The sequence below is a fragment of the Pleurodeles waltl genome, chromosome 7 (assembly GCF_031143425.1).
Source record: "Pleurodeles waltl isolate 20211129_DDA chromosome 7, aPleWal1.hap1.20221129, whole genome shotgun sequence".
Taxonomy (NCBI): Eukaryota; Metazoa; Chordata; class Amphibia; order Caudata; family Salamandridae; genus Pleurodeles; species Pleurodeles waltl.
The window spans coordinates 1160832990-1160860668 of NC_090446.1; the positions used below are offsets into that span (position 1 = coordinate 1160832990).

At 43.7% G+C, this 27679-nt stretch overlaps 1 protein-coding gene across 12 annotated transcripts in view; it reads right to left on the reverse strand.

The window, feature by feature from the left end:
• The window catches only part of TNRC6C (trinucleotide repeat containing adaptor 6C), a 700889-nt gene that overhangs the window by 102471 nt on the left and 570739 nt on the right, over positions 1–27679 (reverse strand). For 7 of the 12 annotated variants that reach the window (XM_069200257.1, XM_069200259.1, XM_069200258.1 and 4 more), the window contains 2 exons: positions 22448–22564; positions 20953–21147 (listed from right to left, as the gene is read on the reverse strand). In XM_069200257.1, coding sequence (XP_069056358.1) covers positions 20953–21147; positions 22448–22564 — 312 coding nt within the window. The remainder of the gene's footprint in view (positions 1–20952; positions 21148–22447; positions 22565–27679) is intronic. The other 5 variants (XM_069200256.1, XM_069200255.1, XM_069200254.1 and 2 more) reach the window with 1 other exon arrangement.

Below are 27679 nucleotides of genomic sequence, written 5' to 3' on the forward strand. Positions count from 1 at the left end.
AGTCACATGGCGAGCGGCCAAGAGCTCCATGGCCTGCTCGCGGATGACCTAGAAGTTCATGCTCCACCACTTTGCACACAACGCAGTCGTAGTCCCTTCTCCAGGCACGTAAAACACACCAAATGGGGGTCTGTCACTGACATTGGTTGATGACAGGCTCCACAAAGTTTTAACCCAGCGGGTTTCTTCAGGAACAGCCTCAAAAAACAGGAAGAAAAGGATCAATAGACGTTAACAAAAGGTCGAAAAAACGAGTCATAAAATAAAATGAGCTTGTCCAGTTCTGGGCTGAAAAAGAAAGAACTCAGGTCAGCCTGCTGGGTGGTGCCCACACAGGCACCCCGTATGTCAATTTTGGAGCAGGCGTTGTCAAGCAGAGCTTAAGAATGCCGGATCCAGTCTGACACCTGGAGATTATTCTAAAATAAGGAATCTGTGGCTAGAAGTCTCTCTCAGATAAGTATTCAATAGTTTAATGATGTGGGGCACTAATGTAACAGTGCTGCTAATATCCTAAACTCCAGTTGGGATTCCATCACAATGTCTGTTAGGTGAGCCAAATATTTAAGTAGTGCTTGCTTAACCTTGAAGTATCTGTATGTTGAGAGTCTGACAACATATTCCTTCTGGTGGTGATGAATGATTTTAGAGCACTTGGTTGAGAGATACACCGGAGTTGTGAGATCTCAATGGTATCCCATTTTCCCTTTCCTTCCGGGGGCTGTATGTCCTTCGATAAGATGGAGTCCCAAAAGAGTTTGACCAGAGCTAATATCTCCCACGAACTACCTGACGATTTGCCCCTCTTCAGACTTCAAGCTCCACTTAACATCGGTCAGCCAAAACAGATGGTTACTGCTGCTCATTAAACACCGTTCTGTTAATGATAAGTAGTTGTGATGTCCAGTAATATTTCTGGAGGTGCAGAAGTGCAATTTTCCCATCATATAACCCATATATAATGTTGCTGTTCTGATTCGGACAGTGGACCCATTACATAGCAAAGTGTGTGTTATGCGGTTTGTCTTTCACAACTGTATTTCATGGATCCAAAACAGGGGGTTTTGAAGCACATAAGAATATGGGGAGAGTTATTTAAAAATAAAAAATAAAAAGAAATAAAAAAAAGCAGTCCAGGCCATCAAGGAGAGTGAGAATGTTCTTCCATCGGACATGTCGGATTACTATTCAGTAAGGCGGGGCTCTAACTCATTATTGGGAGGAATTTTACCTCCTGTACCAACCCATATTGGAACAGTTGTCTTGAGTTCCTTAGTGCTAAGGGTCAGAAGACATTAACCTAATTTTGCACTCTGACAATATATAATACCCAGCTATTGTTTGATACACTCCACCATGAAGGGAAATGGTTTGGATGCTGAGAGTTTCATAGTAAATAATTGCTGCTTTGTGTTGGGAGAGGAGCTATTCCTGCAGCAGTGGGGAAGGCTGCTAGGAACTCTCTTCAAGAGAGATTATTTGTTTTTGAAAGAACGCTATTTGCTGTTACTATTTTGAGTGCTTTATTTGTGGGCTCCTTTGCCAATAAGGGACAGATCCGTTTACTTCTTCCATAGCTGTTAAACCATTCATCCAATTTTCAAGGCCTATAAACTTCAACATGTGAGCCTAATTCTCTATGAGCTTAATCTCTGCATGCATGCTGAACAGAGAAACCAGAAAAAGGCATTGCCAAGATCTGTTGTGTCTGTGGGGATGAGGATGCATGCCTTAGCCAACACTAATAACACATGATGAAACCATGGCAGAAGGTTTGAGACGCTAAGCTAACAATCTTTAAAAGTACTGCTGAATTGCTCAAAAGTGATCATTCCATCCCTGAGCACTTCTAATGGCTGTTATCTTCTCTAGTTAGAAGCAGATGACCTATGGCACACTACCTATAGGAGTCCACCCTTTCCTTCTGGGATAGGCAACAGAAATGGAATCCAGTTTTGCTACAGAGATAACCAACGAGTCTTGGTGGTGGAGTGCATGAGGGAAAAAGGTAGGACAATAAATCATATTTTATTTACATTAGACCTTTGCACTGGCTTAATGGAGACAAAGATTAGTATGCGAGTAGTCTGTTCCATTAAATCTGAAAATAAAATTAACAATAATCAGCTGGAGGTTTTATGAACATGTTGCTTACAGAGCTACACCATTAAGAAAATCCAAGCTTTTCTTCCTCAGCAGTTAAACTTCCTATTTAATCTCTCATTTTGTCACATATATTGCTCAGTCTACATATGCCTTTCTGAATATACCTTACTTACACTTCAATCTTCTATTGGCATTTTATTTGAATTTGGAAAGTCTGATCACTTGCTCCTCCCATTTCGGCTCCATTGCGCATGGGCGTCGACTCCATCTTAGATTGTTTTCCCCCGCAGAGGGTGAGGTAGGAGTTGTATATGCTAGTAATAGTGCCCATGCAATGGAGTGAATACGTATGTACATAATGTAGTTTAAAGTAATATATAGATTTACAAATATACAGATGTTCAAGATCAACTTCTAAACGGCTACAGGCTCCCGGGGAGGCGGGTGGGCGCATGTGAATCTGCAGCGACTAATGCCACGAACAGATGTACACTGGGTAAGTGACATTTTCCGTTCGGTGGCATGTGTAGCTGCAGATACACATGCTGTGCATAGACTAGTAAGCAGTTATCTCCCCAAAAGCGGTGGTTTAGCCTGTAGGAGTTGAAGTTGTCTGAAACAATGTTCGTAGTACTGCTTGGCCTACTGTGGCTTGCTGTGTTGTTAGCACGTCTACACAGTAGTGTTTGGTAAATGTATGAGGCGTAGACCATGTAGCTGCCTTACATATTTCTGTCATTGGAATATTTCTTAGAAAGGCCATGGTAGCACCTTTCTTTCTAGTTGAGTGTGCCTTTGGTGTAATAGGCAGTTCTCTTTTAGCTTTAAGATAACAGGTTTGAATGCACTTAACTATCCACCTAGCAATGCCTTGCTTAGAAATTGGATTTCCTGTATGAGGTTTTTGGAAAGCAATAAATAATTGTTTTGTTTTGCGAATTAGTTTTGTTCTGTCAATGTAGTACATTAACGCTCTTTTGATGTCCAATGTATGTAGTGCTCTTTCAGCTACAGAGTCTGGCTGTGGGAAGAACACTGGTAATTCTACTGTTTGATTTAAGTGGAACGGTGATATGACTTTTGGTAAAAATTTAGGATTTGTTCGTAGAACCACTTTATGCTTGTGTATCTGAATAAACGGTTCTTGTATGGTAAATGCTTGAATCTCACTTACTCTTCTTAAAGATGTGATGGCAATTAGAAATGCAACTTTCCATGTTAAGTATTGCATTTCACAAGAGTGCATGGGCTCAAAAGGTTGACTCATGAGTCGTGTTAAGACAATGTTGAGGTTCCATGAAGGAACTGGTGGTGTTCTTGGTGGTATAATTCTCTTTAGACCTTCCATAAATGCTTTTATGACTGGTATTCTAAATAGAGAAGTTGAGTGCGTAATTTGCAGGTAAGCTGAAATTGCTGTAAGATGTATTTTAATGGAAGAAAAAGCTAGCTTTGATTTTTGCAAATGTAGTAAGTATCCTACGATGTCTTTGGCAGATGCGTGTAAGGGTTGAATTTGATTATTGTGGCAGTAATAGACAAATCTTTTCCACTTATTTGCATAGCAATGTCTAGTGGTAGGTTTCCTAGCTTGTTTTATGACCTCCATACATTCCTGTGTAAGGTTTAAATGTCCGAACTCTAGGACTTCAGGAGCCAGATTGCTAGATTCAGCGATGCTGGATTTGGGTGTCTGATCTGTTGTTTGTGTTGCGTTAACAGATCTGGTATGTTTGGTAGTTTGACATGAGGCACTACTGAGAGGTCTAGTAGTGTTGTGTACCAAGGTTGCCTTGCCCATGTCGGTGCTATTAGTATGAGTTTGAGTTTGTTTTGACTCAGCTTGTTTACTAGATATGGAAGGAGTGGGAGAGGGGGAAAAGCGTAAGCAAATATCCCTGACCAACTCATCCATAACGCATTGCCCTGAGACTGATCTTGTGGGTACCTGGATGCGAAGTTTTGGCATTTTGCGTTTTCCTTTGTTGCAAATAGATCTATTTGTGGCGTTCCCCAACTCTGGAAGTAAGTATTCAGTATTTGGGGGTGAATCTCCCATTCGTGGATCTGTTGGTGATCCCGAGAAAGATTGTCCGCTAGCTGGTTCTGAATTCCTGGAATAAATTGTGCTATTAGGCGAATGTGGTTGTGAATCGCCCAATGCCATATTTTCTGTGCCAGGAGACACAACTGTGTTGAGTGTGTGCCTCCCTGTTTGTTTAGGTAATACATCGTTGTCATGTTGTCTGTTTTGACAAGAATGTGTTTGTAGCTTAGTATGGGTTGAAATGCTTTCAGCGCTAGAAATACTGCCAATAGTTCTAAGTGATTTATGTGAAACTGTTTTTGGTGAGTGTCCCATTGTCCTTGGATGCTGTACTGATTGAGGTGTGCTCCCCACCCTATCATGAAGGCATCTGTTATTACGTATTGTGGCACTGGGTCTTGGAAAGGCCGCCCTTGGTTTAAATTTATACTGTTCCACCATTGAAGCGAGGTGTATGTTTGGCGGTCTACCAACACCAGATCTAGAATTTGACCCTGTGCCTGTGACCACTGTGATGCTAGGCACTGTTGTAAGGGCCGCATGTGCAACCTTGCGTTTGGGACAATGGTTATGCATGAGGACATCATGCCTAGGAGTTTCATCACCTTTTTGACTTGTATTTTTTGATTTGGATACATGGCCTGTATTACATTGTGAAATGCCTCAACCCTTTGTGGACTTGGAGTGGCAATCCCTTTTGCTGTGTTGATTGTCGCCCCTAAGTATTGCTGTGTTTGACACAGCAGAAGGTGTGACTTTGTGTAGTTGATTGAGAAACCTAGTTTGTGTAGGGTTTCTATGACATACTTTGTGTGTTGTGAACACCTTTCTAGAGTGTTGGTTTTGATTAACCAATAGTCTAGGTACGGGAACACATGTATTTGCTGCCTTCTGATATGTGCAGCTACGACTGCTAGGCACTTTGTAAAAACTCTTGGCGCAGTTGTTATTCCGAATGGCAACACCTTGAATTGGTAATGTGTTCCTTGGAATACAAACCTTAAGTACTTTCTGTGTGAAGGATGTATCGGTATATGGAAATATGCATCCTTTAGGTCTAGTGTTGTCATGTAGTCTTGTTGTTTGAGTAGTGGGATTACGTCTTGTAATGTCACCATGTGAAAGTGATCTGATTTGATGTAGGCATTTAATGTTCGGAGATCTAATATAGGTCTCAGAGTCTTGTCTTTTTTGGGTATGAGAAAGTACAGAGAGTAAACTCCTGTTCCTTTCTGGTGTTCTGGTACTAATTCTATTGCTTCTTTTAGTAGTAATGCCTGAACTTCTAGTCCTAGAAGATCTATATGTTGTTTTGACATTGTGTGTTTTCGGTCTCACGTTTGGAGGGAATTTGAGAAATTCTATGCAATAACCTTGCTGGATAATTGCCAGTACCCAAGTGTCTGTTGTTATCTCCTCCCAATGTTTGTAAAATTGTGTTAGTCTCCCCCCACAGGTGTTATGTGTTGGGGATGTGTGACTTGGAAGTCACTGTTTGTTTTGAGGGGTTTTGGAACTTACCTCTATTTTTTGGGAATTGTGCCCCTCTATATTGCCCCCGAAAACCTCCGCGCTGGTATTGGCTTTGATAAGTGGGCCTTGCTTTGTAAGGTTGTGGCCTCTGTAGGTTGACCTCGAAACCCTCCCCTAAATCGTGTTTTGCGAAATGTGCCTCTGCTTTGTGGGGAGTAGAGTGCGCCCATGGCTTTTGCGGTATCAGTATCTTTTTTGAGTTTTTCAATAGCAGTGTCGACTTCCGGCCCAAACAACTGCTGTTCATTAAAGGGCATATTCAGCACGGCTTGTTGTATTTCCGGCTTGAATTCTGACGTACGCAACCATGCATGTCTCCTTATTGTTATTGCAGTATTTACTGTCCTTGCAGCTGTATCTGCTGCGTCCATTGATGACCGTATCTGATTATTGGAGATACTTTGTCCTTCTTCTACCACTTGTTGTGCCCTTTTCTGGAACTCTTTGGGTAAGTGTCCTATGAAATGCTGCATTTCGTCCCAATGAGCTCTATCGTATCTTGCCAAAAGTGCTTGTGAATTGGCAATACGCCATTGGTTTGCTGCTTGTGCTGCAACTCTTACCCGCAGCATTGAATTTGCGACTCTCCTTGTCTGGAGGTGGTGCATCTCCCGAGGTATGAGAGTTTGCTCTCTTGCGAGCTGCCCCAACAACCACAGAATCTGGTGTTAATTGCTGCGTAATATAAACAGGGTCTGTTGGTGGTGGCTTATACTTTTTTCCCACCCTTGGAGTTATGGCTCTGCCTTTAACAGGCTCCTGAAATATTTGTTTTGAATGTTTTAGCATTCCTGGGAGCATAGGTAAGCTTTGGTATTGGCTATGAGTGGAGGAGAGTGTATTAAATAAAAAGTCATCCTCAATTGGTTCTGAATGCAAGGTGACGTTATGAAACGCAGCTGCCCTTGAGACCACCTGCGTGTAAGATGTACTGTCTTCAGGTGGCGACGGCCTTGTAGGGTAACAGTCTGGGCTGTTATCTGATACAGGAGCATCATAAAGGTCCCATGCATCAGGATCATCTTGACTCATTGCAGTATGAGTCGGAGATTGCATCAGTGGTGGAGTGGCTACCGGTGATGTGTGCATTGATGGTGGTGGAGATGGTGGTGGAGTTGTTTGTCTTGCCACCTTTGCCTGTGGCTGCTTGTCCTTTTCTTGAAAGGCAAGTCTTCTTTTCATCTTAATTGGGGGAAGAGTGCTTATCTTCCCTGTGTCTTTTTGAATGTGGAGCCTTCTTTGAGTGTAGTCTGGCTCAACAGATTGAAGTTCCTCTCCGAACTTATGTCCTTGCATCTGGGAGGACAATCCCTGTTCCTCTGTGTAGGAACCCGTTTTCGGTTCCGATGCTGGATGTTTCAGAATCTAAATCTTTTTGGTCACCTTTTTGGGTTCCGAGGCAACCTTCTTTATTTTCGGCGTCGTGGTTTCTCGGGGCCGAACCATTTCGGTGCCACTGTCTCGGTGCCGAATCTGTTCATGGCCGGTATCTCGGGCCCGAGATTGCTGTGTGGCGGTATCTCGACCGGAGTCAGATGACTTCGCCACATCCATGCCCTTTTTCAGTGCCGATGATCGGTCACCTATCTTTCGGGTTAAGCCATGGCCTGTTGGCGGTGGCGTCCCCTGGGCTTTTGTTGTCTTCTCGTGAGTTTTATGTTTCGATGTCTTACTCACGGTTTTCGGCGTTTCTTCGGGATCGAGCTCGTCCGAGTCATGGATGGAGAAGCTTTCTTCTTCCTCCTCGAAACGCCCTTGTCCTGTCGGCGCCGACGCCATCTGCAGTCTTCATGCTCTTCGGTCTCTTAATGTCTTCCTCGACCGAAACGCTCGACAGGCTTCACAGGTATCCTCCTTGTGCTCTGGAGACAGACACAAGTTACAGACCAGATGCTGATCTGTATATGGATACTTGTTATGGCATTTTGGGCAGAAGCGGAATGGGGTCTGTTCCATCAGCCTTGAAGAGACACGTGGCCGGGCCAACCAGGCCCCGACGGGGGGATCGAAAAAACCCCGAAGGGCCACCGGAGCTCTTCAAAAGTCGGTGTCGATCTGTTATAACTAACCCGATACCGAACGCAAACAATACCGACGATTTTCCGAGATTCTAACTAACTTTCCGACCCGAAACACGGAGCGAAAAGGAACACGTCCGAACCCGATGGCGGAAAAAAAACAATCCAAGATGGAGTCGACGCCCATGCGCAATGGGAGGAGTCCCTCGATCTCGTGACTCTAAAAGACTTCTTCGAAGAAAAACAACTTGTAACACTCCGAGCCCAACACCAGATGGCGGGATGTGCACAGCATGTGTATCTGCAGCTACACATGCCACCGAACATATATATAAATATATTGCTTCCTATCCTTCTAGCGTCCATCACAATTTGGCCATTACATGCAGTTTTCAAAACATTTGAAAAACTATTAATGTGGTTTGCGTTCCCACATCTAATATTTTACTTGGCTCTCAAGTCATTTTGTCATGATTATGTTTGTACAAGCATTTTGGATAAAAACACCATGAACATTTAAAAATAAATGAAATATCAAAAAATACGAGATCTGGGTGGGTTATGGCCTGTGGCTGAACATTAGCACTCGACCGATAAGTTCCAAAGCTGGGCTACCCTCTGAAGGCCATTCAGAGAATATGTAAGGTGAGGCTGACTCAGACTCGGAGACAGCAGAGAGCCAAATTCAGAGGCTTCAGAAAGGCTGCGAGACCTGAAATGTGAGAAGTTGCTCCTTGGGAACAAGCGATTAGTGGAGGCCATCTCAGGCCTACTGCGGCACAGATAAAGAGGTCGACCTTCAGGGAATCTGCAGTCTAATACAAGCGAGACAGATGCACACTGGACCTCGTGCTGCACTAGAGGCACAGCAGAACAGATGACATGGGTGCACCTTAAGGCCTGATAGAGATGTGGTGCGGATCTACAGATGGGCAGCTACTTGTTGATCATATCATCTGCTATGCTACCAAAAGTGATTCTCTTTCATCAGAATGTAAATCACGCTCAACTGACATTACACGTGGGCTGAGCTGTGGGAGTGACCACCTCGAGACATAGCGCTTATCTCAACTCTAACCTAGACACTGGTAATAAATAGTTACTTACTCTGTAGCCTACTGCACTGTCTCACCCTGGCTTTTTGATTGGCATATCAAGCTAGTGATCAATTAATGCAGGAAGGGGACAATGTTTTATCCTTACATCCTCTTAACCTTCGGTGTGCAACTTGAATGCGGCACTGGTGGTAGGCCTCCCAGTGGACTGATCACTGAATTGGTCATGAATAAGTGACTAAAACAAAAGAAAATCTGCGATTTCTGGGGATTGGCACTCTCCACAATGACAACCATGCTTGATAACTTGGACCAAAAGAACAAGTTACTTACCTTCGGTAACGCTTTTTCTGGTGGATACACTAGCTACCTGTGGATTCCTCACCTTATGAATTCGTCCTTGTGCCAGCATCTGACGGAAAGTCTTCTTCCTAGCTGTCCACGTCGACGAGGACGTCATAATGGCACGGCTCCACGTGACTCCGTCTGACGTCAACGTGCCAATAAGAGGTCCTCGTCGGCGTACTGACGTCAGTTTCACCTCACTTTTTTACGTGCCTTTGAGGCGAGCAGGTGAGAACCGACCCATCAAAAACCGTAAAGAAAAATACATATATACAAGAACATTTCCCTTAAACGCATATATTTACATAAATATATAAATACATATATATATCCAGATAAACAAAAACCAACCATTTACAAGATAGCTGTGAAATCAGGCAGGCAACGGGGAGGCGGGAGGGACTGTGAGGAATCCACAGGTAGCTAGTGTATCCACAAGAAAAAAGCGTTAACGAAGGTAAGTAAATTCCTCACCTTATGAATAGAGTCCCAAAGCCGTACCGCTCTCGGTGGTGGGTGCCCGCCTGATTAGACCAAGAAATCTTGCAATACCGAGCGAGCAAAATGACCGTCCCTCCTCACTTCAGAGTCCAAACAATAATGTTTTACGAAAGTATGGAGGGACGCCTAAGTTGCCGCTTTACAAATGTCCACTAATGGAACTCCTCTCGCTAGGGCCGAAGAAGCGGACTTAGCCCTAGTAGAATGGGCCCTGATACCTTCAGGGGGATCTTTCTTCGCCAGAGAGTAACAAACTTTTATACACAGGGATGACCCACCTGGAGATTGTTTGTTTCTGGACCGCTCTGCCCTTCCGCTGTCCAACATACCCTATGAACAGCTGATCATCCAGACGAAAATCTTTTGTTCTCTCCAGGTAGAAAGTCAGAGCCCTCTTAGGGTCCAATCGATGGAGCCTCTCTTCATCCTTAGAGGGGTGGGGAGGAGGGTAGAACGAGGAAAGGGTAATAGCCTGACCCATATGAAAAGGAGTGACAACTTTTGGCAGAAAAGCTGCCCTAGTTTTCAACACCACTTTATCAGGGAAAAACATGGTAAATGGAGGTTTAACAGAAAGGGCTTGAAGTTGCCCAACCCTCCTAGCAGAAGTAATCGCAATCAAGAAAACAGTCTTTAGGACTAAGTATCTCAACGGGCATGAATGCATAGGCTCGAAAGGCGAACCCATCAGAAATGTCAGTACCAGATTCAGGTCCCACTGAGGCATGTGAAAGGGCGTGGGAGGAAACTTATTAACTAAACCCTTAATGAACCTATTTACAATCGGAGATTTAAATAAAGAAGGCTGGTCTGGAAGGCAAAGAAAAGCCGACAAAGCTGCCAAATAACCTTTAACTGTAGCTACCGTACAGCCTTTCTTTCCTAAATCAAGAGCAAACAAAAGAACATCTGAAAGGTGGGCCTTTAAGGGATCTTTTTGATTCTCTCCACAACAAACCACAAATTTTGCCCACCTACCGGCATAAATGGATTTAGTGGAGTGTCGCCTGGACGATAGAATAACATCCACTACATCCGGTGGGAGAGAAAAGGAACTCCAGTTGCCCCGTTCAATCTCCAGGCATGAAGGTGCAGGCTCTGGAGGTGGGGGTGTAGAACCGGCCCCTCACGACTGTGAGAGGAGGTCTGCCCTGAGCGGGAGACGGAGCGGAGGGCACAGAGAGTTGAAGCAGGTCTGTATGCCATACCCTTCTCGGCCAGTCCGGTGCCACCAAGATGACCTGGGCCTGGTCTTGACGAACCTTCCTCAGAACCCGAGGAACCAAGGATATGGGGGAAACGCGTAAAGCAACTGGCCACTCCAGGACATCTCAAACGCATCCCCCAACGCTCCTTGAAACGGATACTGGAGGCTGCAGAACAATGGACAGTGCGCGTTCTCCCGAGTGGCGAATAGATCCACCTGAGGCGTACCCCACATCCCGAAGATGTAGAGGACCAGGTCTGGATGGAGACGTCACTCGTGATCTACTGAGAAGAGACAACATACCGTCTGCACGTACATTCAGTACTCCAGCCAAATGATTCGCTATTAAGCAAATCTGATGGTCCTGAACCCAGGACCAGAGTCGCAGAGCCTCTCTGCAGAGAAGGCACGGCCCTACTCCTCCCTGCTTGTTTATATACCACATCACGGTAGTGTTGTCTGTCAGGACCTGAACTGACTGACCGCGAAGGGGAGGGAGGAAGGCCTTGAGCGCCAAACGTACCGCCCGCAACTCCAACAGATTGATATGCAACATCTGTTCCGCTGGAGACCAATGACCCTTGATCTCCAGGTCCCCCAGATGAGCTCCCCACCCTAGAGTGGAAGCATCCGATATTACTGTGGCCACAGGAGGTGGTAGTGAAAATGGTTTTCCTTGGGAAAGGTTGCCGTCCACTGTCCACCAATGAAGATCCGCTACAGCGTCCCTGGAGATCTTTATTGAATCCCCGAGATCTCCTTTTTGCTGGAACCACTGCCTGCGGAGGCACCACTGAAGAGCCCTCATATGCCAGCGAGCGTGAGTGCAACAGAATGCAAGAAGCAAACAGACCTAGCAGGCGTAAGGCCTTGAGGACTGGAACTGCTGCTCCAATTGGAAACATTGGAATCAGTGCCTGAATGTCCCGAACCCGCTGAGGCGGGGGGTAGGCCCGAAACAATGTTTTATCCAGTACTGCCCCTATGAACAGGAGGCGTTGAGAGGGCTCCAGGTGAGATTTGGGTACACTTACTGAAAAACCCAGATCGAACAACAACTGGGTTGTCATTCGCAGATGAGACAACACAAGCTCTGGAGTCTTGGCTTTGATCAACCAATCGTCCAGGTAGGGAAAAACCGCTACTTCCCTCCTTCTGAGATGTGCTGCAACAACCACCATCATCTTCGTAAAAACCAGAGGTGCTGAAGTAAGTCCAAACAGAAGGACCGCAAACTGGTAGTGTTGCATCCCGACCACAAACCGGAGATACTTCCTGTGCGACTTGATTATTGGAATATGAAAGTACGCATCCTGCCAGTCGACAGACACCATCCAGTCTCCTTCGTTCAACGCCAATAGTACCTGCGCTAGGGTCAGCATTTTGAATTTCTCCTGTTTGAAGAACAAATTCAAAATCCTCAAGTCTAGAATCGGTCTTAGACGACCGTCCGCTTTGGGAATCAGGAAATATCTTGAATAACACCCCTGACCCCTTTCCTGCCACGGCACCAACTCTATTGCGCCCTTTGACAACATGGTCATAACCTCCTGATGCAACAACAGAAGATGGTCTTCTGAACAAAATGAGGGATGGGGGGAAAGGGAGGAGGGGACTCCTGAAAGGGGAGAGCATAACCTTTTTCCACAATTCTTAACACCCACGAGTCCGTTGTAATTGACTCCCACTTTTGGAGAAAAAGACTCAATCTTCCCCCTACAGGAGAAGTATGGGCAATAAAGTGGGGAAAACTAGGGCTGCTTCTGCTGTTGTCCACCGGAGGAGGAGGATGAAGATGAAGGCTGCTGGGCTGGCCCTCTAGTTCTACCCCTACCCACCCTCTAAAGGCACGATAGGGCGGATTGGCAGGTTGCTGGGCCAAGTATTGGGACCTCCGAAAGGCAGAGCCACGTGTAAACCCCCTAAACCTGCGAAAAGTTCTATAAGATGCTGCAGCAGAAGTCTGTAAGCCCAAAGACTTGGCTGTTGCCCGACTGTCCTTAAACCATTCAAGGGCAGAATCCACCTTGTCTCCAAACAGCTTTTCCCCATCGAATGGTAGATCCAATAAGGTGGATTGAACGTCCGATGAAAATCCAGAGGACCTTAACCAGGCATGCCTCCTAGTAGCCACAGATGTTCCCATGGCCCTGGCTACCGAATCAGACGTGTCCAGGCCAGACTGTATAATTTGTTGTGCAGCCGCCTGCACATCCGTAAAAAGAGACCCAAAGGACCTTTGCACCTCCTGTGGCAGATCCTTGGCCATCTCTTTAGCGGAGTCCATAAGGGCGTGGACATACCTGCCCAGCACACAGGTAGAATTAGTAGCCTTGAGCGCCATACTACAGAATGAAAAGATTTTCTTCGAAGACTGCTCCATCCTCTTGGACTCCCTATCAGTTGGGACTCCAGGGAATGTTCCAGGAGCAGACTTCGCGGAGCAAGAAGCCTGGACTACTAAACTTTCAGGAGTCGGATGACGTGACAGGAAAACCGGATCTCCTGGTGCGCCGCTATGTCTCCTCACCACTGCCCTGTTCACTGCAGGAGTCGTAACTGGCTTCCTCCACAAGTCCAATATAGGCTCAGTTAAAGCCTCATTGAAAGGCAGCAAAGGATCAGCACTGGAAGCAGAAGGATGCAACACCTCTGTGAGCAGGTTAGATTTCACCTCAGCCACAGACAAAGGCAAGTCCAGAAACTCTACTGCCTTCCTTACCACCATATGAAAGGATGCAGCCTCTTCTGTAAACTCCCCCGGAGACGCAATGTCCCACTCCGGGGAAGTGTCCAGCCCACTTGCAGTGGCCAGACCTTGGAATTCATCTGAAGGCTCATTCTCACCTTCCTCCAGCTGTCTGTATTCTTCCTCCTCCAAAAGTCTTAAAGCCTTCCTACTAGACCGAAGATGGGTCTCCAAACCCGGCGTCGATAATGAATCCATCGACGCCGAAGACTTCGAACCTCGGAAAGGCCCAGGAAGAGATGGGTGACTTCTAGCCTCACCCGGCGCCGGCACGGAGTCCAACGATGACCTCCGCGGAGTTGGTTGGCAGGAAGGCGATGGAGCCGGTCTGGAAGGAGACATCATCGACATCGAATGGCGTGGCGATGGCATCGGCTGACGCGATGGTGGAGCCACCGTCACAGGTGGTGAACTCCCACAAGTAGATACCCTCGGCGCCGATCCAACACTCTCCGCTGGACAAAAGGGCATGAATGGAGCCGCCTTATACAGAGCCGGAGAGCCCAAATCAAATGCCAATGGCCTCGTGGTACCCGCCGGTGCACCACCAGGGGACATGGACTGAAAAACGGCATACATTGCATTAAAAAATGCAGCCGTATCCGCCCCTGGAGCCGGGAAAGCAGGAGATTGCTGAGTAAAGGACTGCTGTACATCAGGCTCCCTTGACGCCGGCGAAAATTGAGGACTATGATGAGCAACCTCAAAGACAGACGGCGCCGGCGACAACTCCGGACTCCTGGGCCGAGGCGTCAGAGTAGGGCTCATCTCCCATGTCTTCTGGCATCGAGAAGACCGAGACCTCGACCGGCTCTGCTCCGACCGGCGCCGAGAGTCATGACGGCGCCGTGAATCATGATGACGCCGCTTCTTATGCTTTTTTGTGAAGCATGGGAGGAATCCCTCTTATGGCCCTTCTTCGCTTTCGACAGAAAAAGCTTCGCCTCATGCTCTTTTAGAGCCTTAGGGTTCATACTCTGGCACGATGAGCATCCTTCAACATCATGCTCAAAACTAAGGCACCAAATACAATCCGAATGTGGGTCGGTCACTGACATCCGACCCCCACATTCTCTACATGGCTTGAAACCGGACTTCTTTGGAGGCGACATTGTAACCACCAAAAAACGCAACAGTAATCAACGAGCCAGGAAGAAAAACCGTTGGCGTCAAAGGCACGGAAAAAAGAAAAACTGACGTCAGTACGCCGACGAGGACCTCTTATTGGCACCCTGACGTCAGACGGAGTCACGTGGAGCCGTGCCATTAGGACGTCCTCGTCGACGTGGACAGCTAGGAAGAAGACTTTCCGTCGGATGCTGGCGCAAGGACGAATTCATAAGGTGAGGAATCCACAGGTAGTTGTATCCATCAGAAACATAGTCAGACAACACTGTCCTCCAAAAAAGGGCACTCTGAGACAACCATCACAAAAGCAGACCTGGAAGCCTGCCTAGGCGACCTGCATGACAAAATTTAGAATGTGGTGATCACACAAATGCAAGCCTTGACAGAGGACTTCTCATCGGGCACCTCCGTCACCAGAAAATTCATGTTCTGAGGGACCGCGTGGCCACCAATAAGATGACATCATAGCCATAAGTAAGGTGTGATAACATTCTGATAAGTAATGTTTCTGAGAGACAGGAAAGCAAATTCTGCAAATTGTTGTTATGCTCCATACTTAAGGAGAATCAAACTACAAGATTATCATTATCCGGGGGCACAGAGTTGGAGCTCTGAGGTCCACACTGGTGACATAATAGCTAAGCTAGGCTCCTCACAACTAGAGGACAGACTAATGAGGAAGGTCAGGAAAACAGACCAACTCACCAACCAAGAACAACATGTTAGGCTGTTTCGGGATCTTTCTCAAGCTACTTTGAATAAAAGGCGAACATTGGCCTTAGTAACCCTGAAAGAAGCACAAAAAATCTTGGCATAAAGAAAGTATCCACAGATAGTGCCAAAGGAGGAAACGGTTCTCCAGTGGTAGTTCAAGAAAAAATTAGAGAAACCGAAAATGGCACACTGTACAGCACATAAACGATGATCATCTCATTACCTCATTAACTTTATCCTAATCTTCACACGGATTTGACGGATATACATAAGTTAGAAAAACATGAACATTTGCATATACCTGGGATCCATTGGTTCTTGAATACAGGGCCCATAATGCAGATGAGGATGTGGGAAGCCCGTAAGGGTCTTGGACAATATGTTTCATGAGCTATGACTTAGTGTGCTGGATGATATAAATACTCACTTTGAGAGTTAGCTACTAGAAGGAGCCTCAAGAATCCACTGGGCAGGCCATGTAGCCTGGGGTAGAGGGAAGTGGGTTGCTGTTTAGGTGGGGAAGCTTGTTAGAGGGTAAAGGGAGGGGGGTGGGGGTTGAAGGTAGACTCTGGTGAGTTATGAGATCATTAATGTTGCTGTTGTGCAGTTCTTTCATCAGTGTCTTGTTATTAAGTCTACTTCCCAGGGAACACCAAATGTACATCATCAGTTTTGTAGGCTATCTTATAAGCCCGCAAAGGTTAAACATATATTTAAAAAAAAAATGGCCTGAACTCCCATTCGTCCTATACCTACAGCAGATGCATATGAAAATGCTAGCTATTCACCTAATCAAGTACTGGCTTTATCCTGAAACAATACTTTGCAGCCACTAACTCTAAGAAAGTGGGTTGGGGGGTGGAGGGGAATCATGACTCGTTTTCATAAATATTTCCACTCCGAGGAGAAAAAAAGACAACTTAGACGTGAGCTACATTTACCTGATAGGATGACAGCAAGATCACCTTTTAATAATCTTAATGTTAATACCTCCCCCCCTTTTGAAGGGCCAGGATCAGCAACTAATCCAACTGCTGCCATCAATTGTGGATTAGAAATCAGTGAGCTTGATGTGGGACAGTGACTTTAATCTAGTGCCAGATGCCATGTTAGACATAAATCAAAGGATAGATTGCTACAAAGTATAATGTAACTGAAAAGAGGGATGAGGGTATCTGGCTTTAAGGATCAGTAGGCAAGAGTTTGCCTTCTTTTCAAATGCCCATATTTGATCTGGGGCACACAGCATAGTGTATGTCAACGGTTCCATTACACACAGCACAACAGTGGCATCATGCCACGGTAACACTGGGAGGGAGACCAGCAAATAAACCCAAATAGGTGGTCCTTGCCTGGAAATGTGATAAATGTGAACTCAAAGATTTACTTACTAGACAAGAGTTAAGGCAGACCATAATGCAGTACTTTGCAGAAAATGACACAAGAGGTGACCCTGAATAAAATACGAGATACCTTTACATTAGTTATTAGAGGGCATTGCGTTCTGTAACGAGAGGCAACGCCAAAACAGCAATGCTTATCAGATCCCTCTAGAGGAAGAATTAAAAGAGACACAGGACCACTGATTCTTTGAAGGCCACTAAGTGAGCCGTCCTCTATCAAGGTTAGAACTGACCTAAACATAGAAAAATCTGAGAAAGCACTGTTCTCTAAATGGGCCCATAAGATCGGTTCAATTCTATCTAGGCAACTGAGGGCGCAGACAGCTTGTAGGCAGATTCCCTCCTTGCTTGGGAGCAGAGGTGAGATTCTTAGTCGAAATAAGGATAAAGTCATGGCTTTTCAACATTACAATACCTCCTTCTAACAGGCAGTCCCCGTTTTAGAAACAGGCAGGCCTGATAGTCACATTCATCAAGGCGCCACGCCTGCTACAGACCTGGCTGTTGTCAACCAGGTCTGGAGAATAATGGAATTGTACACTATGACAAAATGCCACTAAAGCACAATCAGTAGCATGCATGTGTACACTAGTGTTTGATAAGCACAAAATAAAGGGGACCTTTTCGTCCTGAACAAAGACATTTGAACCCCGTGGCATCCAATAACAAGACACGAACATGTAGACCAAGAACACCAACCAGGTTTGTAGTGGGTGAGATCCCTTGATGAATGTGTGACTTCTGGGTCTGCTGCCCACCTCTAGGTCTCTATGATGCAATGGATAATACCAATTAATATGAACTCACAGGACGAGATCCTGTGTTGAGTATAACTGAAATCCTAAGTTATGACAGCATTTCACAAAAGCATAACCAGTAGTATGCACGTGTACACCAATGTTTGATGAGCACACAATAAAGGGGAATCTTTTGGTCCTGAAGAAATTAATTTGACCCTTAGTGGCATAGATACAGATGCTTAAACTGGGTGATATTTTGAAGGAAAATACCTTCATATATCACCATATGGAATAAGTATATCAAGGGGAAGACAAAGCCAGAAGACCCTAAAAATGTAAAATATTTGTTGAAGTTCAGACTCACGTCGATCATGATTACTGCCATAATGGGATTTGCCAAACTGTGGGATTTTTCAACGTCTATGCATTAAATATGGTTCATGGCAAATTGCAAGTATTTTTGAGGCTGCTGCATTGAAAAGCGACCTAGTGCTGTATAGGTCATCAATTCATTTTTCATTATTTCTCTCCAAATCTCAAAGGGAAATAACAAATCGAAATTAATGTACAACTATAGTATGGAATGTCATAAGTGTTGACCTACTACGTTCATTGACGTGTTAACCTTGAAGATGCATGAGTAGACATACCAGTGCAGTTATCTCTTATATGTTGTGAAAGGTGGCCTCAAACTTTCACGCCTGATTGGAGGACTGCAGTATGTATTTGCAAATAATGCATTTCCATGAGGCATTAAAATTATAATGCTAAAGTTTATTGGTGTGCGGTGTTTTGCATAGAAAATGAAACATCCCTCAAAGTATAAAATCTCCTGATGCTTCAGCAGTAAGTAAGGTTTTGAGATCCTATTGAGGCGAGCTGTCTGTCAGACAGGTGTATTTTAAAAGGAATAGAAGTGTTGATACTGGAATAGCACGTGGTTACTGAACCACTGCTTTGAATTGTATCACAGGCAAAGAGCATGCAATAGAATCAAACCTGAATTCGTCGATTTGTTGCTAGCTCTTTTGTAGATTCACATGTGTGTTAATTTGACTTTCATGTGTCACTATTATGGCAAATAATCACGTTAGCTCAAGATACTAACTTCCCAGGTGCAAATCGTTGTGTGGTAAAATACACCTATTTTCATTAAGTGCACAAGTTACATACCAACAATTGAACTCCTAATAACGAGGCTGTGACATTAGATGACTTGACATAGCCACTGATTTCCTTCTTTGCCATTTAAAAAACAGAGGTGTTTCTGTGTGCGAAGCTGAACTGATCTGGACTATGGCTTATTCCCAAAATGGAAATTTTTATTGTTAAACGCAACTCTCTGTGTCCTATGGTCACCTGGATAATTCCCCTTATCCCTTGCACTATCTTTCCCTTCTGTCTCACAGCAGGCCAGCTGCTATTCATAAACAAAAGACTTTGACTGCAACCCTTGACAACAGTCTTTACGTGTTGGAGCTTGACTCCAGGAAACAGTACAAGGAAGCAGAAAAGAACATCCGACATATCATAAAACCACAGCATTAAGGGCCAGATGTATCATTATAGTGATTTCTTAACTGCGATTTTTTGCGAATCACAATTAAGTAATAGCTATTGGAATGTATGAAACTCCAGGAGTTTCATATAGCGATTCACAAGGGTTTGCAAATGGAACTACCTCATTAATTTTCATGAGGTAGGTCGCAATTAGTGACCCATTGGGAATGGCTACAATCACAGGGATGGTGGTCTGCTGGACTCAGCAGACCACCATGTCTGATTGCTTTTAAATAAAGCATTTTTTTTTCTTTTTCCTTAAAGGAAAACTGTATGCGTTTAAAAAAGAAAAATGAAAGGTTTCTTTTCATTTTTTAAGAGCAGGCAGCAGTCCGTGAGACCACTGCCTGCTCTTAAATGTTCTTGCATGTATCCACAAAGGGGAAAGGGTTCCTTGGGTACCTCTTCCCCTTTGAGAATGGGTTACCACCAATTTGAAATTGGAGGTAACTGATTATTTTGCGACCACATTCACGGTCACTAAACAATCATACATACCTCTGCAATTCGGTATTAGGAAGGGACGCCCTTGACACGCCCCTTCCTAATACCGAATTGGTATGTAGTCGCAAATCCAATTTTCGATACGCTAACAAAGATACTGAATCGCAAAATGGATTTGATACATTTAAAAATGCATTTTTCGAATAGTAAACGACCATTTGCGATCGCAAAAATGTTTGATATATCTGGCCCTTAGTGTGCTAAAATTATTTCTAGAGCTACCAAACATACCCATTCCTCTGTTGAAAAAGTGCAATAACCCGTCGAAAAAATATCCTCCAGCTGGAGTTTCTTGGTAAAAGTTATGTGATGTTAATTTTGCTTCTGAGAACTGCTGATGTGTTCTTTTTTAAAAATGAAAGAGGCTGAAATTCGAGAACTCAGATCTAGACGGCAGAAAACAAAATTTAACAGCAGCACAGAATAAGAGGCTCTGTGGCCTGCAGACATCACAAAATGTCTAGGTCGAGGCACTCAATATTAAACACTTTTTATTTTCTATTCCGATCCAAGTCGCTTGATGATCAGAAAATGTTGAGAGCGTTGCTCTGCAGTAGACATGCTGCAAATTGTAGGCCTCAGTCAAATGCAAATATGCTTCCATAGAACATGACAAACCTGCTCATTACCATGCAATGAGGAAAAGTCGGTTGTCTAAATGCTGGGGGGCACAGGTAATGGGAAACAAATCATTTAAGGAAGAGGCACTGCATACATCAAAGACTTGACCGACAGCTGCATAAAATAAATTTGTAGCCTCTGGAAGTACAAGGCCGGTTCAGCCTGAACAAAGCACATCAGAAACCTAAGGGGTTCCTTTTCAGGATAGCAGCGCGCAAGCGCTGCTTTTTCGACGTGTTGGTATATATGTGGGCTTTTAACCACGTCCACCTCAAGCCCATTAATTTCACTCGTTCGTGTGCTTGCCTTTCAAAAATCCTTTGATGACATTGGTAAATGCTTTATGTTTGTCCCTTCTTGGGGTGGTTTGGTTACCGCCTTGGCCATCGACCCTGTTACATAGATAATTACACTTTTGCCGATATACTTGACGGCAAGCGAAGTTTTTTCTTTTTGTCTCGCTCCTTTGCGCTCACACTAATGGCGGCTGTGGCGCTTTGAATCGACTAGCTTGTGTCAATTGTTTAACTTTTCATTTTCAATTTATCTGGCAAGAAAAGTCCAGTTTGGAATTTACAACGCTAATAGCTCTAACTCAAGCAAACGTGAAACCCATTGCATTGCAAATGCTTGTTAATTCTGGCATCTACAACTTTACATCACATGTAGTAAGATCACGTCATTAAACATCAACCAACAAAAATAGCAGTAATGATAGTACCAGAGGAATACGAACTGGTCCAGCCCAGTTGGTTGGCACCCCAGGTGGATGACGGCTTGGCATGTGACAGGCCCGGTGGGGGTCTTGTTGGAGCATTAGTGTTTCTGGGAATTTTCCAGAGTTCTTGGGATAATGAGGCTTGTGTGTGTGAAATAGGGCCCGGAGACCATGTTGACTTCATGTCCGACAGTTTTCCTGCAACAGAAAACACAAATATTCGGGAAAGATAAGAAATCATTTAACAGCATTCACCATGTATGTATCACTGCAAGACTAGAATGTTAGCAACTTACTTGGTTAATCAAAGAATACCCTCTGGTGTTGCTACCTAGGCTATCACAGCCCCAAGCTTTCGCACCTTGCACCTCCCAACTTAGGTATGTGGCCCACACCTTACAATCATCCAAAGTCAACATTATAGGTGTGGTCATGTGTTTTATCTAAGTAAAACTAAGATGGGAAAATTCTTGCACCCCTCGTGCTGTGTGTGTATGTAAAACCTGCATTAGTGCTATGTTCTCTCTCTTCTGGTGTACTGGAAGCTTGCATCCCTGCAAGCATACAGTGCCAGTATGGGAAGCTGGCACTGCTACAGCATGTGCTGAGCGTATTCCATCTGTGTCTATGTCATAGAAAGGATTATAAGTTTGGATGTTTGTGAACCTCGAAGTCTTCCCAACTACTACTGATGCACGTGTTCTGCATCAGGAAAACTGCCAAACTCATGTATATATCTGATGCGACCGTGAGAAAGTATTTCAGGAAACAATTCTGTTCATGGTTACAGCTCATGCCGCTTCTGTCCGTGCTGTTCTATTCCCTGTCCATGAAGTAAGATTGCACTTTGCTGACTCTCTTCTATGTGTGTCAAAGAACTAAATACATGACTTCTGTTTCTTAAGAATGGGTGGGTAGACTAAAATTGATACATACAGAGAATACCAATTAGACACGGTCACAAATTCAGCAAATGGATTATGGGAACTACCAGCAAAACAATCAGAAGCAGAACATTCTCAAGTCAATTACTTCGTTGAAACTATTTAAATCTTGCCACAAGCCAGGGCAAACAAATCATGTGGGAAGCCTTCTGTACGTATTATCAGTTTCTTGCTGGACCCATGATGATGATTTCTGAAAACATGATAAAATGTTTCAAAACCTAAGTCTTTAATGTGTTTTTACCTTTGGCTTGGAAGTAGTCTCCACACCAGGGCGTCCTACTTTCACCAAGTTCACAACATTTCAGACTCAGAACTACTGGAACACCATGGACTTTCAGAATGCACTGAAACATTCTTTCGGTAACTGGAATCTCTACTTTGACAGACACTACCTTGGGGAGTAGGATAAGCACTGAAAACTTGTCAGGAAGAACTTGTGCGGAACGGTCACAACTAAAAGTGAAGGGTCTGGGTTAAAGTTAGCTACAGTCATTTAAAAGGGAAAGTAAAGAAGGGTGGGTTTGTTAAACTGGAAAACCCATTGTTCATACCTGCAACACTATGTGTGGCAGCAAAGTTGCTGATAGAGCTAGCATAGCTGGAGGCACTGGGTGGCCAGGCACTCGAAGGCTGCAGCGAAGCATTCTGGGATGTTGTTGGGGATGACCCTGTAGAACCAGCAAAGAAGCAGCTAAGAAAGACAGGTGTGGCAACACAAGTAACTGTAATGCCCACTTCCTAAAATCATCTGGAAAATCCTTATGATTTACAGTGGTACTTAGTGCCTGGCAGACATTGTTAGAGCCCAATGCCCTTTTATTCCTGGGGTCTCATGGCTCTTTAAAAACCCAAATGAATCTGCAAAAGCACCCATGTTATGAGATATAGCACCCACTGATATAGAAAACAAGCCAGGCAAAGTGCTTCACAAACATTAAAAGTTCCAACTGACAGCAGATGTTGCTACTCGTGTCGAGGCTTCAAGCAATTCTCTCAAAGGATTTCATAACTTGGTTTCAGAATCTGTTGTTCCAACAATGGAACCTATCCTGGGGAGGTTCTCAGTCTTGAGCTAAAGCAACCACTGCTTTGCCAGGGCCTTACTTCACATGGCTACATATCCTAATGCTAAACAGTTCTATAGAATAATCTCAGTCTTGACTATCACACTCCACTACTCTTTCCCAGTACTGGTGATGACCGACCACTTGTACTGCCTGCTTGCTTTTAGTGTTGTAGACATGGGCTACCCGCATGACTTGCCAACTTCTCACTGAGCTAGTATAAACATTTCACAGACACCGAGAATACACCTAAAGGAAACATACCTCAGTAATAGTACGTAAATCTTTATCTACCAAACTATTCTACCCAAGTACTGGACTACTAAAACCTAAGTAAGTGGACTGAAGGCACAACTGCCACGAATACTTAGTTCTATGCTTAGAACACAGAAGTCCCTGTGCATTTCAATCGTCTCGGAATGAGTCTCATGGGATTAAAGTATTGCCTCCATAAGCGTGATCAGTAAAATGTATGACTGTAGTGTAAAACTGCACATTTTTGCTACTCCCATTCAAGAACTTTACAACTCTGCAGGTAAATCATTATCATGCTCTTTTGTGTCAATTGCTATTACCGTACTTGGACATATGTAGAAACTCACCGTTCTATTCCAAAGCTTATTAGTTCACGATGTGCTACCAGGCCCACCGAAAGCAAGCAGCAGTCCCTAATCTAGTGACAATATATGTAATCATCTCTGATACTGACTACTTAAACTCATCACACTAGTGCTCCTGCCCTGGGATTATCAGTACTGGCAGTAATACTCAAATATTTTACAGCACCTGGCAAAGTTTAATTTGTTTTGATAGAAACTTGTTTGCAAAGTACATTAAAAAAAAACAAGGAAAAAAATAAATAAAAATCAATGCACTTACTTGACCTGCTACCCACACAATAAACACAAACGATGTCTTCATGACCACTAATTGAAAACCAATGTGCCTTTGATCTATAAATCTACATATTCCGGACCTATAAACTATATCCCAGGACCTAAACAGCAACACAATCATGCTCTGAACATACATGTATCTTAACTGAAAAAAATGAATAACCGACATGTACTGAATCTAAAAATCAAGCTGCCCCTGATTTAAGAATCAAAGTGGTCTCAACCTTTATATTAGTGCATCTATGGCCTAAAAAACAACGTTTTTTTAGCTTACCTATATGTCTCTTGGGCCTAAACACAACTTTGGCCTTAGCATCAAAAACAATACATTTTCTACTTACAAACCAGTGTCTCCCTCTGGAGAATAATTAAACACCCCTAGGGCTAGCCTAAAAATCAACACTGACTTAACCATAAAATTCAGGTATCGCTTACTTAAAAGCATCAACATACTGTTGAACTAGAGATCAATATGTCTATGACCTAAACAGTTTGGTCAAACACACATTTGGATAATTTGATTGAAACTAAACAAGGTGCTCATAAAATTGTAAAGATTACTCACCTTAGTAATGCCTGTATTGTAGATAACTCAATATAGTTTGCATACATGAGAAGTCCGCTGCCAAAAGGATGGGAGAAGGGGTTGCACTGGCACCTTAAAAGTGTTCTCCAGCACATGAGGGTGAGATTGGCACTTTATACATATTTGTAGTAATTAAGCAAAGTAAGTTAGAGCTAAACAATTAGAATGAAGCAACCTGAAATAAGTAGGTACCCTCCCACTCCTAGGCTCTGCCCTTCAATTCTCCAGTGTTCCTCTCCTTCATACAATAAGGAAATATTACTTGAATCCTAGTTCTGCAAAATAGTTATCCTCACTGAAGTAATGAATGCAGAACAGTCCTGCCTGTCAGTGACACCTCCATCCATAAGTCTGGGACAGGCCAGCTTTATCTGCGTTTTCTGTTGAAAATTACAATATTGTAAATTAAACCAAACTACATAGCACCTAGAGCAGAAATGTGCTATACAGTTACAATAAATTGAAAAATAATTTATATTTACAACCTGGGAGAGGAGACAGCTGTTTATGACTTCATGAGAATACCTACGAGTCATTAACATTTCCTTCTGGATCATAGGATTCTCACTGAAAGTGAAACAGAACAGAGTAGCACGCAAACTGCCCCTACCAGGTGATCAATGTAAAGAGAAAACAGCTTGTAATCAAGGCATACGGTATAAATGTTACAAGCCATTTGGGAGGTTAATTGAACATATTATGAAGAGTAGCTTGACCCACCAATGTATCAATTTGAGAGTCTTCATCAAGACAGTAATGTCTAGTAAACATATGAAGAGATTTCCAGGTTGCAGGCTTTCATATTTTCTTAAGTGGAATGTCCTTGAACCAAGTGGAAGATGCCACTTTTCTTCTACTGCAGTATCCTTTGGGTCTACCAGGAGAGGTTTGTTTGGTAACAATATGTAATGCAGGATCCAATTCACTGTGCAATAGTTTGCTTGGAGCAGGCTGCTAATCCTGTTTGTAAAGGACCATAATTTACAAAAAGGTGACCACTTTCAGATGATGTTAGTTTTATTTAAATACATTGTGGGACCCTTGTTAGATCTAGCTATGCAGAATTATTTCCACTGGAGAAAGAACACAGGAAGGGAAATGGTTAGATTAACATGAAACTCTGCTATAACTTTGGGCAGGAACGAAGTATGGGTCTTTAATACTAACCTGTCTTGATGGAAAATCAAGCAGGACTCAATATCAGATAACGCCTGTTACTCACTGACTCTTTGTACAGATGTAATGGCCCCCAAGAAAGCAACTAAAATGATATGTGATTTGGTTTTTTGCAAAAAGACGTGATGGCAGCTGGGTGAACTCTGATAAAAGAAAATTGCAGATTCAACTTGCCAAATGCAACAGTTAAGGAAGAGTATTGTTCTTTTGGCATAAGAGAGAATCATGATTATTTTTAAGACACTAAATCACAAATCTTTTCCATTTCAAAGCAGATGAAATCCTGGTAGATGGTCTATTTGCTTACTGAAGAATCTTCATACAGCCTGGTGGTAGATTTAGATCTCCATACTGTATGCCTTCAGGAACTTTGCTGCCAAACTCAAAAATGGTATGTTGGGATGAAGGATCTCCCTGATAGTATAATGTGGTGTCTGTTTTTGGGGGGTTGAGTAAGAGGTGATGTAGCACTGGAATGGATCACTGTGTCCGTCACTCTGGAGCTATGAGACTCATGGTCGCGGAGGGTCATTTGACCTTCATGTTTACTCATGGTATTAGTGGAAAACCATACAGAAATCTGTTTGACCATGTCATCAAAAAAAGAACTGCACACCAACTAGGGGTCCCACATTATAGATGAATAGACTGGGCTTTTTTCTGGTGGCAAATACATTTCTCTGGGAAACCACAGACCTCAAAGTCAGAATGTAAGATGTTAAGATGTTGTTGCCAAGCTCCCTCCCACTCATTTTCATAAAATGTCAGCTAAGTAGGTCTGCTTGAGGATTTTGCAGACCTAACAGATGTACTGCTCAAAGAGTTATATTCCTCACCAGCAGTCAATTCCAGGTTGTTTGGACTTCCAACTGAGCAGTTGACCTTGTACCTCCTGCTTTGCTCAAATAGTACACAGATGTAGTATTGTATTTCTGTACTGTCTGTAGCAGAACTTTGTGTGTAGCGGTGGTAGGAAACCTCTCAGAAAAATGTGGACTGCCTTGAGCTTAAGAACACTCGTGGTAAAGCTGTTGTTGTGAAGATCAGTGACCTTGAATTTGGAGATGATCTAAATGTGCTACCCACTCAGTGAGAGAAACATCGGTCCCCATGGTGTGATCAAGCAGATCCTGTTGGAATGTGATTGCCTTACGTAAAATGTGTTTGCTGAGCCACCACTGAAAACTGCTGCATTTGCTGATTTGATCTTCCCAGTCGGGGTGATGATGTGACCACTGATCTTCCAAGTAATGTTGGAATGGTCTCAATTAGAGACAGGCATTGGGTACCAGAAAGCTGCAAGATAGCACAAGCCCTAACAGGGAATAGAAATGCCTCACTGTCAGTCGTGGCATGTAACAACTGGTGATAATTCTGAGAAATGGAAGAAATACTGTCCTCTGATGGAAACACTTCGCCTTTGATTTTCTATTCCCTCTTAAGGATGATATACAGGTTCTCATCCAAAAGAAATGCTCAAGTCCAAAAGCACTTACCAATGCTATTTTGGCTGGTGTGGCATAAGTGGAATATATATCCACATCATGCAAGGTCCCTAAGTATCTGAAGCACTAAGAAAGTGGGAATGGCAGGAAGAAGGTGTAGAATGGCAATTACAAAGGCATTAGAAAATTAAAAAGAAAGAAGTAAAAGGAGAGAAGCCCGATATTTCTGTATAAAAGAGCTGATTTACCCATTATGACTAAAATTCAAAGGAGAAGCACTGGAAACTAATTTCATGAAAGAGGCAAAGCCTGAGAGTGAGCAGTGCTATCCAGTCTCAGATTTCTGCAAGAGTGTTTTTAAAATTAGATCTTATTTGCTAGACTTCAAAATTACCTACTTATCCCAGAACCAATGTGAGAAGGGTATCAATAAGAACACCCATAGTGCTTGGAATACAGCCAGTCAAAGGGAAGGAAAATGTAACTTACCCAGTAAGATTCTGCTTGTGGCTTGCAGTGCTGTACATTCACATGCTCTGCATACTTACGTCATCTAGTGTTGGGTCCGGAAGGTTGCAACTTGTTTTTGTTCAAAATTCTTCCAAGTCACAACACA